Source organism: Grampus griseus (genome assembly GCF_964374135.1).
Source record: "Grampus griseus genome assembly, chromosome: 19".
Classification (NCBI taxonomy): domain Eukaryota; kingdom Metazoa; phylum Chordata; class Mammalia; order Artiodactyla; family Delphinidae; genus Grampus; species Grampus griseus.
This window is the reverse complement of record NC_139013.1, coordinates 7048314-7066435: the sequence shown is the minus strand read 5'-3', so window position 1 is coordinate 7066435 and position 18122 is coordinate 7048314. Positions and strand designations below refer to the sequence as shown.

Sequence of the window (18122 nt, the reverse complement as noted above, 5' to 3'; positions counted from 1 at the left end):
GCTATGTGGCATTGAACGAATCACTTCCCCTCTCTGAACCTCAGTTTTCTCATTTGGAAAATGAGGATAAAAATAGCACTAGGCTTAATCCACTGTTTGTGAGATTCAGGGAAAATCCCTGTTCAGTATTTAATATATCCCCTGGGCATAGTAGGTGCTCAGTTATTGAGAGCCACTGTTGCCCAGAATACCTTGCTGTCTATAGCTCTCCCTCCTCCTCCTCCTCTTTCTCTTCCCTCTTTTTTTCTTCTTCTTCCTCCTTCTCCTCCTCCCCCTCCCCCTCCTCCTCTTCGGGCAGCTTCCAGTGTCTCCTCCCAGGGGAAGGTCCCGGTTCCAATCCGGCTGCGGAGAAGCTGCCCCGCCCGCAGGCCGGGCCCCTCCCTTCCTGCCCGCCTCCAGCCAGGCTTTGGGCCAGCTTTGGGTCTGCCCCTGGGTGCAAGGGGCCCAGGGCTGGGGCATTTCTTTACACAGACAGGGGCTCCCTTGCAGGTGCTGGCTGGGGTCTCTTGAGCGGGGGGGGGGCCTCTGCGGTAGCATCTCAGTAGCGGACACCTTTCTAGGGTTTTTCTGAGGTGGGAGGATTTCCCTCGGGAATGGGGTGGAAGTTTCCTGGGCAGGGGTGGATTCTCAGGAGAGAAGTGGTGACTTGGCAGCTGGGGGTCTGCAGGCTGCATCCTGCCTGTTAGCGGGGGTGCTTGGCCCTGGGGGGATTAGGGGTGTATCTGCAAAATACATCAGGAGAAGCTCAGGGGTGAAAACTGGGGCCTTGGGAGCATTTGGGAGGTTTGTCATAGACTATAGAGTCTAGAGAATCTTAAAGACCCTGAGATACATTTAAGATATCAGAGAAACTCCCAAGGAGCAGGTCTTTCTAGGGGTGTCAAGAATCTGGGGACTTACTCCATGGAGATGACTTGGGGGCTAGCCAGAGTTTCAGAGAGGGGCTCGGGGAATCGGAGTGGAGGAAAACTCAAGATGGAGGAGTGGTGGGTTTTCCTTGGGGAAGGTTGGGGGTCTGGGTCTGGTGAGATAGGGGAACCCCAGAACTTGGGGTCTTAGAGTTCTCTGGAATGGCCAAGGGGCAGGATCTTTTTGAAACCTCTCAGGTCTGAGGGTGCCTCTCTCTGGACTGGGTGGTCCTAGACGGGCCTCAGGGGCAAAGCCTGGGCATAATTTCCAGTTTCTGGGGGAGGTCCCTGGGGGAGATTCCAGACTGAGGGAATCTCAAGGGCATCGGGCACAGGCATTGTCTCAGGTTCTGGGTAGCTCAGAGGGGAAGTTTGGGTCTGCGATTTGGGGGAGATGGTGCTCAAGGTTGGGGGAAGGCGGCACCTAGGGGGGTGGGGGCCCATGAGAGTGCTTAGGGTCTGGATGGGGTGACTCTTCTGGATTTAGAGTGCTCCCAGAGGCACCCACGGTCAGATCAGTAGGGAAGCGGGGCCTCGGGTACTGGGGGTAGGGGTGGTGGGTCTCAAGATACAAGTACAGGAGGAATGTCCCTCATGTAGTGGGTGGAGGCCCTGAGGGGCTCAGGGTCACATCTGAGGGGGACTTTTTTAAGATTAGAAGGCCTCACAGGAGGGTTTCAGTGATGGATCGAGGGGAAACCGGGGTCTCAGGGATCCCGCAAAGGGCTCAGTTCTGGGTCCCGGGGGCACCCCCCCGGGGTGAGGGCCCACTACCTGGATGAACTGGATGGTCAGCGCGCTCTTGCCCACGCCGCCGCCGCCCACGACCACCAGCTTGTGTGTCTCGCTGGGTGGGGGGTCCCCGGGCCCCGGCCCCCCGCCCCGGGGCCGCCCCCGCCCTGTCCCGGACGCCGCCCCGCTGCTCATGTCGCCACCGCTGCCGCTGCCGCCGCTACCGCCTGGGGGGGAGCCGGGCGGGGCCTAGGGGCGGGCCACGCTAATAAGGCTACTGCATAATCATGAACTCCAGCAAGAAGGGCTAGTATCTCGGGACACTTAAGAAGGAGGCAAGGCCAGGGAAAAGGAGGAGCTATGATAATAAGAGTAGGGGAACGGCGGTCGCTGAGAAGGGGAATTCCAAATGGGGCGGGGACACGCTAATAAGAGAACTGGGCTCACCCCGAGCGGCGCCACGCGCTCTCGGCTGGCCGGCCGTCTGGGGGCGGGGATATGCTAATAAGCTCTCATTCTCTCTTCCCGATGGGTCGGGAAGATAGGTCGGGGTGGGGCTATGCAAATGAGGAACCCCGTGATGCAGTTTCTCAGGGCACCATCTCCGAGGCCTTGTTCCGGTAGGCGGAGCTCGCGGACTCGCGCGCGGCCGTATATAGGCGCGCTCCGAGAAAGTAGCAAGTCCTGAGGGGTAGCTCAACCTCCGTCCTGGGATCCTAGCCAAGCTCCCAACGCGGGCGTCTGGGCTGGATGCTGCAGGCTCCGCCCGCTAAGGGACCCAGGTTTCCGGTTCCCGCTGTCCCAGCCAAGCGGAAGACAGACTGGGAGGGAAGATGGGGCCCTGGAGGGGGGACAGCGGGTAACTGGGCAGGGAGGGGCCGTGAGATCACTGCATTCCTAATCCATGAGCCAGTTCGCCCAAGCCGGGATGCCTGGATTATGCCTGGTCTAGGGTCAGGATTTCTGGGTCTTGAAGGAGGAGGAAGCTGAGAGCCCAGACCCCTAGGAATACCTAGGAGAGAATAGGGCTGGAAGCTTGGACTCCTGGGTCCCCAGAAGGAGGGGACCTGGAGGTCCTTACTACTAGGTTCGGTAAAGGAGGGAAGCTGAGGGCCCAGACTCTTGGATCCAGAGGTTGGAGAGGCTGGGGACCCAAAATTCTGGATCCGAGGGAGTTAGGATGGGGAACCCGAACACTCGGGTTAGTGTAAGGTAGTTGTTTGAGACCAGGAATGGTCTGAGGATGGCTTGAGGGCCCGACTCCTGGATTTAACAGGAAGGAGGGCTCGGCTTCTGAGTCCCAGGGAGGAGGGAAATGTGAGTCCGGACTCCTCTGTTCTGAGTGAGAGGAATCGGAATTTGGACTTTTTCTGTCCTAAATGAGGAGGATGCTGTAGGGCTGCGCTCCTTGGTTCTAAATTTAGAGAGAAATTGGTATCGGGATTCTGGGATCCCTAGAATGTGGGCGGGGCAACTCCCAGCCTGTCCTGTGTTGTTTTTTTTTTTTTCCTACGGCCCACTCCTTGGAACTACAACTCCCTCGCATCTGTCACGCTGACCGCTCTTTCCGTCACTTCCTTTTCCGCCGCTCTTTCCGCGCGCGTGCTGGGTACTTTGGGGCCTAATCGCGGCCTACCGCAACCCCGCCCACTTCACCCCTCACCCCGCTTGCTGTCCCCGCGCAGCGGAGGCGACGCGCGGACTACGCCTCCCGGCGTGCGTCGCGCGCACCCGGCCTATGTGTCCTATTGGTTGCTGGGAAACTGAGTCCGGAGCCTTCCCACCAGCCTTCACGGCACCGTGCTCGATACTTGAAGTCCCGGCAAGCTCGGCGGTGTTTTAGCTCCACCCCTCTCCTCCCTCTGCTCGCGAGCCCCGCCCCAGCCCGCCCCGCCCCGCGCCGGGGCCGGAGCCGCAGCCCGAGCGGCGGGGTAAGATGGCGGCGGCGGTCCGGGCCGCGGGGCTCGGGCCTATCGGGGTGGGCGGGGCGGAGTCGGGTCGCTAGTTGTCCCGGGGTCCTCCCGGCACGCCGCAGGGCCTAGAGGGCTTAGCGGGTCGGCCTCGGGCCTGGTAGCGGCGGCGGCGCCTGGCGCCGAGCGGAGGGCCTTCTGAAGGCCCCGGGACGCGTCTGTGGTCCCGGGGGGCATCTACGGGGCGTCCCCGAGAGGATTGGGGGCGTCCACAGGGCCTGGACTGAGACTGAAGCCTGCCTTCCATCATATAGCTGGCTTGGGTCATTTTTGTAGGCACTGTTGATCGTCTTTATGAGCTGACCGGAGGCTAGGGTCTGTTTAGAGGGTTCTGGGGCCATCTTGAGATCTTGAGATATGTCCCGGGGTGAAGGTGATCTGCAAGAGCTGGGGAGTATCTGCAGAGCCAACTATAGCGCCTAGGGTATGTCTGTTAGGGCTGGGAAGTGTCTACATGTGCTGACCTGAGGATGCGGCTCACCTACAGGGGTCTGGGGCCATATAGCTGGGCCTGGAAGAACTGTTCCAGGGATAGGAAGTCTTTTATAGATACCCAGAGGAGCGGGATGTACCCACGAAGGGAGAGAGGCAAATACTGAGATGTTCTGAGAGGCCTGGATGGGTCTCCAGCTGTCTGGGGAGTGTCTAGTCTGGGTGACAGGAGGCTGGGGGCAGTTAGAAGAACCTGGAACCATCTAGGTGGCTTTGAGTGTGACTGCAAATTCGAATGCCTTTGGGGGGGCCATATAATTGCATGGAGAATAAGACAATGAAGAGTATTGGAAAATTTGCCCAGCTGTATTGTACTTGCCCTTAGAAAGTAATTCAAATGCACAATGTTGAAAAATTCTGCGTGGCCCTGGGGCTACAGAGAGAGTTAGAATTAGTCCTCCTTGGTCTGGGAAAGTCTATAGGATCGTCTAGACTCCTCTAGTGCTATGATTTTCAAACTCCTTTGACCTTGATCTACAGTGAGAAATACATTTTTTCATTGAGACCCAGTGTACACCGTCATATGAATTTCATACCCAAGTCCCATTAATTAGTATTTTCATTTACTTGTGATGTATTGTGAAGAATCTTCTACTGTGTTCGATTTGCTTTGATAACAAGCTATTTGTAAAGCACTGAACTGCTATCAAGTTTATAGTTTGGGAAACTGATCTAGAGGGACCTAGCAGCGTCTGCAGAGGCTTCTCAGGTATAAAAGACCTAAGGAGCCGGGGGTGTGTCTGCAAATCCCGGGGCATGTGTGAATAGGCAAGGGAGGATGTTCATTCTACAGAGGGTTTGGGGCTCTGTGGGTCTGTAGTCAGCACATCTTGATTAAGCTTCTCTTATGTGACAGCGCTGTTCTACATAGCGTGTGCTCCCCCCACCCCCACCCAGGTGCCGAAGAGCAGCGCCAGGGCTGGGAACTGTCCAGAGGGGCTTATCAGGGTGAGAGTTGTCTGTGGGAGTTCGGGAAGGAACTGCAGGCTCTTAGAGAGCCAGGAGGCAGCATGGGAGAGCTTTCTGAAAATCTGGTACGAGGGAGACCAGGGCCGAGATCTTTTTTTTTTTTTTTTTGGCAGGTATGCAACCGAGGGTGTAGGGGAGACCGAAGTAGGGGAAACCTGGGCGTTAAAGGCCGATGATAGGGCTTCCCTGGTGGTGCAGTGGTTGAGAGTCCGCCTGCTGACGCAGGGGACACGGGTTCGTGCCCCGGTCCGGGAAGATCCCACGTGCCGCGGAGCGGCTGGGCCCGTGAGCCATGGCCGGTGAGCCTGCGCGTCCGGAGCCTGTGCTCCGAAACGGGAGAGGCCCGTGTACCGCAAAAAATATTGTTACTCTGTATATAGCCCATGATAATTATTGTTACTCTGTATTGTTACTCTGTGTCAGGAGTCTGTCTCCTTTCAATTCTCACAGGCTTTCTCTGACTTAGATACTCCTATTGGGCCCACTTAGAGCTAAGCACACGGCGTTGAGGGTTAGGGGTTTTGAAGCTTTCCAGGAACTGTGGGACCAGATATTTATTGTCTTCAGAGTAGGAGACTTGACAGTTGCAGGGAAGCCTATAGCTGAAATCTTCATATTTTCTGAAGCCCTAATCAAAATCCCCATCAGTCTGAAGAGTGATTTTTCACCTTCTGTATAACCTAAGAATTTCTGTGACATGGCAAAGCCTTGCGCCGCACTTCCACACAAGGGGCAGACAGGTGATCGGAGGGTGCTCCCTGCGGCGTCTAGTGGACAGCATTCCTGAAGTTCGTGTTTTCGTTTTCAAAGTGGCGTACTGGTTTTGTAGCTCATTCTATTATAGCTCCATCCTCTGTGTGTAAATACATTTTGTTGGGTCCCTCACCATCGAGGAGAATCGATGCTTTAGGAAGTGGCGTGGTGTTTGAGGCGCACCCAGCACACTGGCACGTATCTCGGTTTGGGAAAGGTGGGTTTATGAGACATCGGGGCAGTGTTTGAAATCACAACTCAACAGAAAAGAGTCTTGGCTCCCATGAAGGCAGGCTCCCGTGAGGTCTTAAAGGGGGAAGGTGCGGGAACTGGGGAGGGGTGTGTGGAAATAGGCCGGGAAGGCCTCCCTTTGGCAGAGGAGGCAACAAATTCAGACAAGGGAAGAGGGTTGCTCCAGTCCCTCTAGTGTCTGCACTGGGCCTGGTACTTGCCCGGGCCTGGGATGCGGTGGAGGAGAGGAGGGATGCTGAAGGGGATACAGTGTTGGAGGCCCCTGAGGTCTTCATGTCCGTCCTCTCCTTCCGCCACCTGGCACCACCGTGCCCTGCCCACCAGCCTCTACTCCAGACTCTCCCCCGCCTCCACCACCAGGTGACCATGGAGGAAGAAGATGAGTCTCGAGGGAAGACAGAGGAGTCAGGCGAGGATCGGGGTGACGGTCCGCCAGACAGAGACCCTACGCTTTCTCCTTCTGCTTTTATCTTGGTGAGGCAGCCAGACGCCTGGGGCCGAGGGAGGGAGGGGCCGGGAGTCCAGATTCCAGGGCCCTGACTCCTGGACCCTTGGGAAAGGAGGGGTTGGGGGGCCAGGACTCTTGGCCTGTCTGTAGGGTTTGAGTCTGGTTGTAGGGGTGTCTGGAATGGCTGTCTCCCAGCAGCAGAGCTTGTGACCTTCCGCATGCATCCCCTGACTGCTCTTTCTTTCCACCCCCTTCACCCTCACTTTTCCTTCAGCGGGCCATTCAGCAGGCTGTGGGAAGTTCCCTGCAGGGGGACCTGCCAAATGATAAAGGTATGACAGCTTCTGGTTCTTCCCAGCCCCCTGCCCCATCTCTGCATTCTTTCTCCTAATCTCATTCATATACGCTTTCCCGAGGCCTCCTGGGTGCCATCCTTGTGCTGGCACAGGGAGCCCAAGATGGGTTGGACTCTGTGGCCGTCTTGGAGGGGCTCACAGTCTGGCAGAGGGGAGACACAGTCCCAGCACAGAGGTAGCCCGAGGCACCGTGAGAGGGCAGGAGGCCCAGCTAAGCTGGTGTGGAGGGAGATGGGGTCCAGGAAGGCTTCAGTGAGGAGGTGACAGGGGACCTGTGTCTCTAAGGCTGTTGAGCATTGTCTGGTGAAGAGGAAAGCCTGATAGGTGGGGGCGGCACCAGCAGGCACACAGCACAGGGACCACGTTGCTGGACCGAGTTGTGGGTCTTTGGGGCTGGTGGGCAGAGGATGTTGGTGGGAAGGGAAGCAGGATTTCTCCATGGGGACTGGGTCACAGCAAGGCTTAAAGGCCAAGCTGACTTGTCTGGACTTCATCCTGAGGGTGGCTGGGAGGACAAATGGGTGAGAGAGTTGGTGCCTCAAAAGGGTGTTGGGAAGTCCTTCTGGGACCCAGGTTGGGAAGCGGTTGGATGGAGGCCGGGAGAGTAGGCAGGAGCTTGGTTCCTTTGTCAAGAGCTAGGCAGGCTCTTTTTCCTCTGCCAAGCAAGGTCTCTGCAACTAGTCCCCTGTCTCCAAACCCCATGCAAATCTCTCTCCAGATGGTTCTCGGTGTCATGGCCTTCGATGGAGGCGCTGTCGGAGCCCACGTTCAGAGCCCCGTTCCCAGGAATCAGGGGGGACTGACACGGCTTCTGTGAGTAAGAAGAGGGGGCTAGGGACCTGGACTTCTGGGGCTGGGGGAGGAAGCTCACTGGGGCCTGGATCCCTGAAATGGGGAAATGGAGTTGGGGACCCAGGCTTCTGTGTCTGGGGTGCTGATTGGGGGCAGTGTTGGAGGCTCTGAGGCCTGGTCCCTTGGGTCCTGGAGGCAGTCAGGTTGAGGAGTCAGTTGGATCCTCGTGTTCTCATGGGGTCTCAGATGTCTGGGTTACTGAGAGCTTAGGGCCTGTGTGGGCCCTCACACAAGCAGGGACAGGGTGGAGCCCCTCCTGGCCTATTCCAGGTGTTGGACGTGGCCGCCGATGGCCTCCTCGCGGGGCTGGTGAGCATCCTGGATCCCCCGGATACCTGGGTTCCCAGCCACCTGGACCTGCGGCCTGGCGAGTGAGTATCTGGGCAGCTGGAGTGGGAGAGGCCCCTGTCGTGGGAGTCGGACGCACCTCTGAGGCTCACTCATCCCCTGTCTTGCAGAAGCGAGGACATGCTGGAGCTGGTGGCCGAGGTCCGAATTGGGGACAGGGATCCAGTCCCCCTTCCTGTACCCAGCCTGCTGCCCCGTGTCAGGGCCTGGAGGACGGGCAAAACGGGTATGTGGGACCAGGGCTGAGTTGGCAGGCAGTCAGCCTCGGCGTCGCGTGAGCGTTAGCTGTTGTTGGTAGTAGTAGCGGTGCTGAGTACGTCATTTAGACAAAATCTGTACTGTCATGTTTTTCTCCTGTTAGACTTAAGTAAAGGTTGTATGCACGTGCAGATGTAATTAAAGTTAAAACTGATGTGAGAGCTACCATGTGGGAGCAGTTAGCGTGCGTCCGGGGCTTCTGAATATCAGTGTACCTGCGTTAGGAATTCGTCTCCCCAGGACGGGGGACTGTCAGCATCTCCGACTCCAGGAAGAGAAGAGTCTGAAAGAGGGAAGTCTCTTGCTCGAGGTGGCACAGCCAGTTGCTTAGTGGTGGCCCTGAGCCCGGGGCCTTCTGTGTGTAAAGTGCAAGTTTTTGACTTCTGCGATGTGCACCTGCCCGAGGGAGAGTCTGCTCCCTAGCCCTGCTGCACACGGTGGTAAGCCCCTGAGCAGTGTAGAGCAGAGGGTCTCAAACTCGAAAGGGCATCAGAATCACCACGGAGGACTTGTTAATCCACAGGTCACTAGGCCCATCCCCAGGGTTTCTGATGCAGCAGGCCTGGAGTTGGTAGGGCCCGGGAATTTGCATTTCTAACTAACTCCCCAGTGATGCTGCTGCAGATCCCCCGGGACCCTGATGAGAACCCTGGGTTTAGACTTCCCTTCTGCCACGTAATATCTGGGGAGGGGTGGAGGGGAGAGGAAGACGTAGCAGAAGGTCAGCGACGAGCAACTGTTCTGCCAGAGGCTTGCACACCCTCTGAACCAGTTCACGTTTTCCTTGTCCTTTTTTTTTTTTAAGATTTAACTTTATGTATTTTTGGCTGTGTCGGGTCTACACTGCTGCGCGTGGGCTTTCTCTAGCTGTGGCAAGCAGGGGGCCACTCTTCACTGCAGTGGTGGCTTCTCCTGTTGGTGGAGCACCGGCTCTAGGCGCGTGGGCTTCAGTAATTGTGGCTCACGGGCTCTAGAGCGCAGGCTCAGTAGCTGTGGTGCATGGGCTTAGTTGCTCTGCGGCATGTGGGATCTTCCTGGACCAGGGCTCGAACCCGTGTCCCCTGCATTGGCAGGAGGATTCTTAACCACTGCGCCACCAGGGAAATCCCATCCTCGTCCTTTCTTTTTTCTCACAGATCTGGGGTGACTTACTTATCCTTTAGGCTCAGGGGACATGGTGCCTGGGGCCTACCATGCTCTTAGGGGGCCGCCACACTCTTAGGGGCCCACAAAAGTATTTTCATTTCTTTTATTATTTTTTTAAATTTTACTTATTTATTTGGCCGCACCGCATGGCTTGTGGGATCTCAGTTCCCCAACCAGGGATTGAACTGGGCCTCAACAGTGAAAGCCCAGAATCCTAACGACTAGGCCACCAGGGAACTCCCTCTTCATTTCTTTTAAAACCAGAAGCCATAGGGGATAAGTAAATAAGTGAGTGGGACAGGGTTCCAATCAAATGTTATTTACAAAAACAGGTGATGTGTGGGATTTGGTCCTTGGGCTTTAAGTGCTATCCGTAACTGTGTCTGGAACCTAATAGCTGTTTTCAGCAGGACTCTGGGGTTATGTTTTGGGTTTTTGTTGTTGTTGTTGTTTTAAAATATTTATTTATTTTGGCTGTGCCAGGTCTTAGTTGTGGCGTGCGGGATTTTTTTTTTTTTTTTTTTTAGTTGCAGCATGAGGACTCTTAGTTGCGGCACGTATACGGGATATAGTTCCTCGACCAGGGATCAAACCCGGGCCCCCTGCATTGGGAGCACGGAGTCTTACCCACTGGACCACCAGGGAAGTCCCTGTGTTTTGTTTTCTTATTCCAAGTGTTTTTTGGTCTTCGTTTGGAAAATACTAAGAACGCAAGAAGAACTCACCCATAGTCCTTTAAAAAAAACTATTTATAAGGAAGCGGATGTCTCGAGTTTGCAGACTGCTACGATCTGCAGACGTGGTTTTTGCCTCAGGTGGTGGTAATAACAGCCCGGGTAGTCAGAGTTCGTGCTCAGCAAGTCCTTGAAGGCAGGGATTTTTGTCTCTCGTTTGCGGTTCTGTTCTATACCCCAAGCCGCGTCTGTCAGATTGATGATCAGAAGAAATGTGTTGAATGAATGAGCAAACTCCCCTTTTATAGATGAGGAAACCAAGGCAGACAGCAGTTGAGTTGCTTGCCCTCGGGCATATTGCGGGAGAGGGCTGGAGCCTGGGATCCGGGTGGGGAGGTGGCTCTGGTGCTGCCTTCTTAGCCCCGGGCTTCCCTGGCATTGTTCATGTGACCATGCCGGCGTCCTTGCTGGGGCAGGATCCTGGCAGTTACATGTGGTTGAGAGAGTGGCCTCCAGACTCTGATGTGTGTGTTTGAATCCTGGCCCCGTCATCCGCCCCGGGGGCAGCCTCGATCAGTTGTCTCCACATGTGTGACTTGTGGTGCTGAGACCGTGGAGTGCTTCGAAAGCAAGGTCTCGGGAGGGCGGACAAAATAACGGAGGACAGCAAGATGCCTGGCCCGGTCAGTGATGTCTGAGTCCCAAGCAGATGTCGCCCCTGGGATGGGGCTCATCACAGAGTGGCGGGGGCACGGTGAGGACTCGGGCTCTCAGGGCTCACCAGCTCTGCCACTTTCTGACTCTGGAGAGGGAGTTTCACCTTCTCAGCCTCACGTTAGGCCTCCTGTACAAAGGGATAGATTCCCTCAAGAGGCAGCTGGCTCATCAGGCCAGGGCTTGACCCCTGCAGGTGATCCTAGGTTGGAACCCTGGCTCTCCCATCCCAGCCTGTGCCTCCTGCGGGAACATCACTGCTGTCATTGGTCAGGGCGGTCTTAGGCCGCAGGCCAGCTTACATCTCCGGTAGATATGAGAGTGCGGGCTCGGAGGCCACACTGACCGAGTTTGCATCCTGACTCCCCCCTGCTGACTGTGCTCTAGGGGAAGATGCCACAGCTCTCTGTGCTGCAGTTTCCTCCTGGGACCCCGGGTCGCAGTACCTACAGCGTGGAGCGTAGGTACTGTTGTTAGGAGCATCTTATGTGTTGACACACGTGAAGCACTGGAAGCAGTGCCTGCTGGTGTGGCGAGTGCTGAGCGAGGGGGACCAGCAGATGGGGTGCTGACCTGCCTGCGGGCCCCTCCGCTGCACTGGGACAGGCACCTGACTGCCACCCTGTCTCCGCTCTTCCTTTGCAGTTTCTCCGCAGTCTCACTCTTCTCGACCCACCTGTGCCCGCCACCTCCTCACCTTGGGCACTGGAGACGGGGGCCCTGCTCCGCCCCCTGCCCCCTCCTCTGCCTCCTCTTCGCCTTCCCCTTCCCCCTCATCATCCTCCCCTTCCCCGCCTCCCCCTCCACCACCCCCGGCCCCCCCGGCCCCTCCTGCACCCCGGTTTGATATCTATGACCCCTTCCACCCCACCGACGAGGCCTATTCCCCACCGCCTGCTCCAGAGCAGAAGTACGACCCCTTCGAGCCCACTGGCTCCAACCCCAGCTCATCGGCGGGGACCCCCTCACCTGAGGAGGAGGAGGAGGAGGAGGAAGAGGAGGAAGAGGAAGAAGAGGAAGAAGAGGAGGAGGAAGCCCTGTCCCAGAGCATCAGCCGCATCTCAGAGACCCTGGCGGGCATCTACGACGACAACAGCCTGAGCCAGGACTTCCCAGGTGACGAGAGCCCGGGCCCGGACCCCCAGCCCCTGCAGCCGACTCCAGCCCCTGGCACACCGCCCCAGGCCGACTCCACCCGGGCCGACGGAGCCACCCGCCGGCGCGTCTTTGTGGTGGGGACTGAGGCGGAGGCCTGTCGGGAAGGCAAGGTCTCCGTGGAGGTGGTGACGGCCGGTGGCGCCGCCCTCCCGCCCCCTCTGCTGCCACCGGGCGACTCAGAGATTGAGGAGGGCGAGATTGTCCAGCCTGAGGAGGAGCCCAGGATGGCGCTCTCCCTCTTCCGGGCCGGCGGCCGGGCCGCACGACCCCCTCCGGCGGCCCCGGCCCCCGCTGCGGCCCAGCCCCCGCCCCCGCCGCCCGCCCCCCGGGCCCCCGAGGGGGACGACTTCTTGTCTCTGCACGCGGAGTCCGACGGCGAGGGCGCCCTGCAGGTGGACCTTGGGGAGCCGGCCCCCGCCCCGCCCACCGCGGACGCGCGCTGGGGCGGCCTGGACCTGCGCCGCAAGATCCTGACCCAGCGGCGCGAGCGCTACCGGCAGCGCTCGCCCTCCCCGGCCGCCGCCCCCGCCTCCGCTGCCTCCACTGGCCCGCCCACCCGCAAGAAGTCGAGGCGGGAGCGCAAGAGGAGCGGCGGTGAGGCCAAGGAGGCCGCCTCGTCCTCCTCCGGCGCTCAGCCCGCCCCGCCGGCCCCGGCCTCCCCCTGGGACCCCAAGAAGCACCGCTCCCGGGACCGCAAGCCGGGCTCCCACGCCTCGTCGTCCGCCCGCCGCCGCTCGCGGTCCCGCTCCGCCCGCCGCCGCTCGCGGAGCACCGACCGGCGCCGCGGAGGCAGCCGCAGGTCCCGGTCTCGGGAGAAAAGGCGGCGGCGGCGGCGCTCGAACTCCCCGCCCCCGGCCACCTCCTCGTCGTCGTCTTCCAGGCGCGAGCGGCACCGCGGCAAGCACCGGGATGGCGGCGGCAGCAAGAAGAAGAAGAAACGGTCGCGGTCCCGGGGCGAGAAGCGGTCTGGGGACAGTGAGAAGGGCCTTGCCCCGGCCCAGCCGCCCTCCGGCTCCACCTCCTTGGGCGGAGAGCGAGACAGCCGCCGCCGGGGGGCCGTGCCGCCCTCCATCCAGGACCTCACGGACCACGATCTCTTTGCCATCAAGCGGACCATCACCGTGGGCCGGCCGGACAAGCCTGACCCCCGAGGCCCCTCACCGGCTCCGGCCTCATCGCCCAAGCGTGAGGTCCTATACGACTCCGAGGGACTGAGCGCCGAGGAGCGGGGAGGCAAGAGCAGTGAGAAGGACCGGCGCCGCTCTGGGGCGGCCTCCTCCTCCTCTTCCTCCCGGGAGAAGGGATCACGACGGAAGGCACTGGATGGGGGGGATCGGGACCGGGACAGGGACAGAGATAGGGACAGGGACAGGTCATCCAAGAAGGCCCGCCCCCCCAAGGAGTTGGCGCCCTCTTCAGGGCCCCCGCCAAAGCCACCTGTCAGCAGCGGCTCAGGCTCCTCGTCCTCGTCGTCCTCCTCATCCTCCCGGAAGGTGAAGCTACAGTCCAAGGTGGCCGTTCTGATCCGAGAGGGTGTCAGCAGCACCACATCAGCCAAGGAGGCCACGTCTGCTGGCCTGGGCTCCATCGGAGTCAAGTTCAGCCGAGACCGAGAGAGCCGCTCCCCCTTCCTCAAGCCGGATGAGCGGGCCCCTACTGAGGTGGCCAAAGCAGCTCAGGGCAGCACCAAGCCCAAAAAGACCAAGGTCAAGGCCAAGGCTGGGGCCAAGAAAGCCAAGGGGACCAAGGGAAAGACCAAGCCATCCAAGACCAGGAAAAAGATCCGCAGCGGTGGGGGCAGTGGCGGTGGCGGCAGTGGCCCTGCGACGCTGAAGAAGTCCAAGGCGGACAGCTGCAGCCAGGCGGCGGGAGCCAAAGGGGCTGAGGAGACTTCCTGGTCCGGGGAAGAGCGGGCAGCGAAGGCCCCTAGCACCCCGCCCCCCAAGGCGGCCCCTCCACCCCCTGCTCTCACGCCCGACTCGCAGACTGTGGATAGCAGCTGCAAGACACCTGAGGTCTCCTTCCTGCCAGAAGAGGCCGCTGAGGAGGCTGGAGTCCGAGGTGGGGCGGAGGAGGAGGAGGAGGAAGAGGAAGAGGAGGAGGAGGAAGAGGAGGAAGAGCAGCAGCCGGCCACCAGCACGGCCACCAGCACGGCTGCGGCCGCTCCCAGCACCGCCCCTAGTGCGGGGTCCACGGCTGGCGACTCGGGGGCGGAGGATGGACCAGCCCCCCGTGTCTCCCAGCTGCCCACGCTGCCCCCACCCATGCCCTGGAACCTGCCCGCTGGTGTAGACTGCACTACCAGCGGTGTCCTGGCCTGTGAGTGTCCCCTGGGGGGGCCGGGGCACATTAGGGTGGACAGACAGGATCAGGGAGGAGGTCATGTGGGGACAAACTTGGAGGCAGTGGAGATACCTTGGAAGGGGTGGGTATAGTGACCAGGACTGGGAGGGCTTTGGGTGGGTAAGGGCCAGTCAGGGTCTGTCCAGAAGGCTCCACGATGTTTGGGTGCACTGGGAGAGCACTGGGCAGATGGGAGCAGCGGGCAGCCAGTTGAGCAGAGACTGGAGGAGTGGGGTGTGTCCTGGGGTCCACCTAGAGGTAGACTGGGGTAGGCTTGGTAGAGGGACCGGAATCGGGGAGCAGGGAGCAGTATCCCTTACGGGATGGCAGGAGCCTTTGCTAGACTGCAGAGGTGGGGAGAGAGGCTATGGGGGCTCGGGACCAACTCGTCACTGTGTGACCCTGGCCACACGCCACCCCCACCCCTGCCCCCCACACACCTCGAGTCCTAAGAACATACAGGGTGGGGGCTGGTTCTCTTGGTGGTTGAGGCCCCTTTTCCCAGTTATGAGCCTGAGACCTTATAGCCTGTCTGGGGGCCCGGGGCGGGAGGTGGCACGTGGCTGGGTGAGGGTCACCCTCTTCTCTTGCGTCAACTCCCGATCCTTGTCGTCCACTCTCCACCTACTGCAGTGACTGCACTTCTCTTCAAGATGGAAGAAGCCAATCTGGCAAGCCGAGCAAAGGCCCAGGAGCTGATCCAGGCCACCAACCAGGTGGGCTTCCTTGGGGAAGAGTCCCCGCAGCCCCTTCTCTTGTCCCGTTTCGGGTTAGGAGAGGAACTTCAGCTCCCAGCAGGCTTTGGGGCAAGGTATCTGCCAGAAGAGGAGCCTGTTGCCTCTGGGACTGTTGGGAAATCAGGGTGGGAATAGGGGTACATGTTCCGTCCTCCCCTCCACCTCCCTTTGCTTATCCTCCAACCTTTTCCCACAGATCCTCAGCCACAGGAAGCCCCCCTCAAGTCTGGGGGTGACGCCAGCTCCTGTGCCCACCTCTCTGGGTCTGCCCCCTGGCCCCTCCAGCTACCTGCTCCCTGGCAGCCTCCCCCTGGGGGGCTGTGGCTCTACCCCTCCCACCCCCACTGGGCTGGCTGCAGCGTCTGACAAGAGAGAGGGCAGCAGCAGCTCCGAGGGACGTGGTGACACAGACAAGGTGAACTGGGCTTGGGAGAGGTGGGTTAGTGGTGACAGTTTTGCAGAGAACGCAGGCAGATACTGAGATGCAGGGGCCCGAGGAGAATGCCAGAGACTGATGCCAGCAAATGAGGACTTAGATAAAACTGAAATCACTAAATTGTAAGGAACTAAACTTTCACTTGATTAGATGATTGGGAAAGCGGTGCTAGACAGGTTTTTAAAGAATTTCGTATAGAGATGGGATGGAGGTAGGGAGAGAAAGAAAGAAAGAGATATGGATATAAACACACGCATGTTTATACATATATCTACTACAGTCTACTCTTTGGTCATCTATACCTCTCTCACCCCGATCTTTTTGTGTAAGGGGGGCTCGGGATGGTTTACAAACAAAAAATCAAGCATCTGTTCCTGGACGGAGGGAGGAAGAATGGGTGCAGGGCAAACAGGCCCCCCCTCCCCCCACTACATCTGGCTCCTCCTGGGCCTTGGGGCTGTGTACCTTTTGGGTGGGTCTGGTTGCTGGTCGCTATGGCCCTGTCACCAGATGATGGCGCTGCTCACCCTTTTCGCACCCCACATACAGAGCCAGAAGGAAAGCAGAACAAACCCCCGTGTTATAAGCCCCGTATAAACGGAGGTGGGGCCACAGCTTTGATGTGTACTTGTCCATGGCCTGTGCCATGGGCTGCGGGACAGGGACAGTACAGGCCCTGAGACGAGCAGCAGGTCCCTGTTCCGCCAGTGAGGCTGCCCTGTCTGTTCTCTGCCAACGTCCTCTCTCTCCCCGTGTGAGACGGGTGCAGGACACAATCCCTTTCTCTTGGCCGCATATTTAGAAACCCACTCCTGTGGGGCTAGGGAGGCCTGAAGAGTCCCCCCGGGGTGGCCGTGGCTCCCCCAGCAGCTCACCCAACAGTTGGCATTCGTGTTTCATGGGAGATATTGGCCCTGAAGGCTGGGGTGTCCTGCCCTTCCCAGGCCTCAGTTTACCTGCCTCCATCTTCTCTGGGGTGGTAGGGAACAGCCGCCTGGCTCAGGTCTGTCTCCCTACCAGACTGTAAGGGCAGGGGACACATGGGTCCTGGTCATGGACTCCTGGGACAGCCCAGGGTCCAGCCTGGAGGAGATGCTAGTGACATTGAGAGGCCCAGGCCTGGCCTGGGGTCTGGGGCGACTGTAGCAAGGGGAGAACAGGGCAGACCCTAAGCAGGATTTCCACCTCTGGGAGTAGCTGGATGGTCAAGAAGTCTGAGCTGGTGGGCAGGTGAGTGGAGGTAGGGGTTCTGCAGTAACTCACCTGGCCTTTGCTGTCCCTTCTTCCCACTGTCGCCACCCCCGCCAGTATCTGAAGAAGCTGCACACGCAGGAGCGGGCAGTAGAGGAGGTGAAGCTGGCCATCAAGCCGTATTATCAGAAGAAGGACATCACCAAGGAGGAGTACAAGGACATCCTGAGGAAGGCCGTCCACAAGGTGGGGCCCAGAGGGGGACAAGATGCGCAGAGGTGGGGAGAGGATGAGACGGAGTGATGGACGTGAGCAGACAGGCGTACAGAGATGGGGAGACAGAGGGGCAGTGGGTCACTCTGGAAGGCGAGAGGGTGACAGGATGCCTCAAGCCCACCTGGGCCTGTTCTGCTGGCATCAGGGGGACAAGTAGGGATGTTGGCCTGGATTTTGGTGGAGGGGTTCCCATCCCAGTCCCCAGCTGTGCTCAGCAGTCCAGGTGCAGGGGACCATGGGGACTGGCAGTGACTGCAGCTGCCCCTTGCCCCCCAGATCTGCCACAGCAAAAGTGGGGAGATCAACCCGGTGAAGGTGAGCAACCTGGTGCGCGCCTACGTCCAACGCTACCGCTACTTCCGCAAGCACGGCCGCAAGCCAGGGGACCCTCCGGGGCCCCCACGGCCGCCCAAGGAGCCGGGACCCCCTGACAAGGGCGGCCCGGGCCTGCCCCTGCCCCCTCTCTGAGATCCCCAGCCGCCCCTTTCCTCCTTCGCTGTCTCTCTGGAATTCTGGACATATTTATGGCTCTGCCTCCCTACGTCCCTCCCCTGTCAGTGGGATGATTGGGGGAGGGTTGCTGCGGGAAAGAGGAGAGCCCCCTGCCCAGCCCCACTGCCATCTCCCTCGCCCCAAGCCTGTGCCCATTGCCCCTCCCCTCTGTTCGTGCCCCTACCCCAGTTTCATTAAAGATTTCATGAAATGTTACCCCTGAGCCCCAGGACTTTTAGCCCTTTCTTTTCAGAGTCCAGTTTGGGAAAGGGTTGAGGAGGAGCCTTGGCCCAAGTGTGAGGGTGGTTAGCGGGGAAGTAGACAGTGTGACTTGGGAAAAGTGCATTCCTCTCACTGGGCCTGTTTCTTCGTCTATAAAGTGGGTGTTGTGAGGATTAAGAAAGACGCAGGCGGGTGAAGCACTTCGAACCGGACCTGGCACATAGGAAGCCGTTGCTACTGATACAGAGTGGTGGTGATGGGAGGGAGAGGTCCCTGCCCCACCTGACCAGTGTCTGCCCAGCTCAGGGTGTCTAGGTGCTATTTGTCTAACCTTGGAATTGCCCCAGAAACAGGATCTTTGTCCTCCATTCAGTTTTTTTTTTTTTTTTTAACCA

General features: G+C 59.1%; 2 protein-coding genes across 4 annotated transcripts in view; one reads left to right on the top strand and one right to left on the bottom strand.

Annotated features, from left to right (window-relative positions):
• The window catches only part of RRAS (RAS related), a 2890-nt gene extending 1037 nt beyond the window's left edge, over window positions 1-1853 (bottom strand). The window contains exon 1 of the mRNA XM_082676776.1: window positions 1577-1853. Within this exon, the coding sequence (XP_082532902.1) occupies window positions 1577-1835 (259 nt within the window). The 5' untranslated portion in view covers window positions 1836-1853. The remainder of the gene's footprint in view (window positions 1-1576) is intronic.
• A 1686-nt stretch (window positions 1854-3539) lies between these two features.
• On the top strand, window positions 3540-17716 carry SCAF1 (SR-related CTD associated factor 1). 3 transcript variants are annotated; one of them, XM_082677332.1, is made up of 11 exons: window positions 3540-3571; window positions 6437-6550; window positions 6799-6856; window positions 7599-7693; window positions 8003-8103; window positions 8191-8306; window positions 11518-14349; window positions 15007-15089; window positions 15307-15525; window positions 16855-16983; window positions 17290-17716. In XM_082677332.1, exons 2-11 carry the CDS (start codon window positions 6443-6445, stop codon window positions 17479-17481), a joined length of 3933 nt encoding a protein of 1310 aa, XP_082533458.1. In that variant the 5' UTR covers window positions 3540-3571; window positions 6437-6442; the 3' UTR covers window positions 17482-17716. The 3 variants fall into 3 exon arrangements, with proteins under 3 accessions (XP_082533458.1, XP_082533459.1, XP_082533457.1); XM_082677333.1 differs by lacking the exon at window positions 3540-3571 and adding an exon at window positions 3819-4034 and having other exon boundaries at window positions 6401-6550; XM_082677331.1 differs by lacking the exon at window positions 3540-3571 and having other exon boundaries at window positions 6191-6550.
• Window positions 17717-18122: the final 406 nt, after the last annotated feature.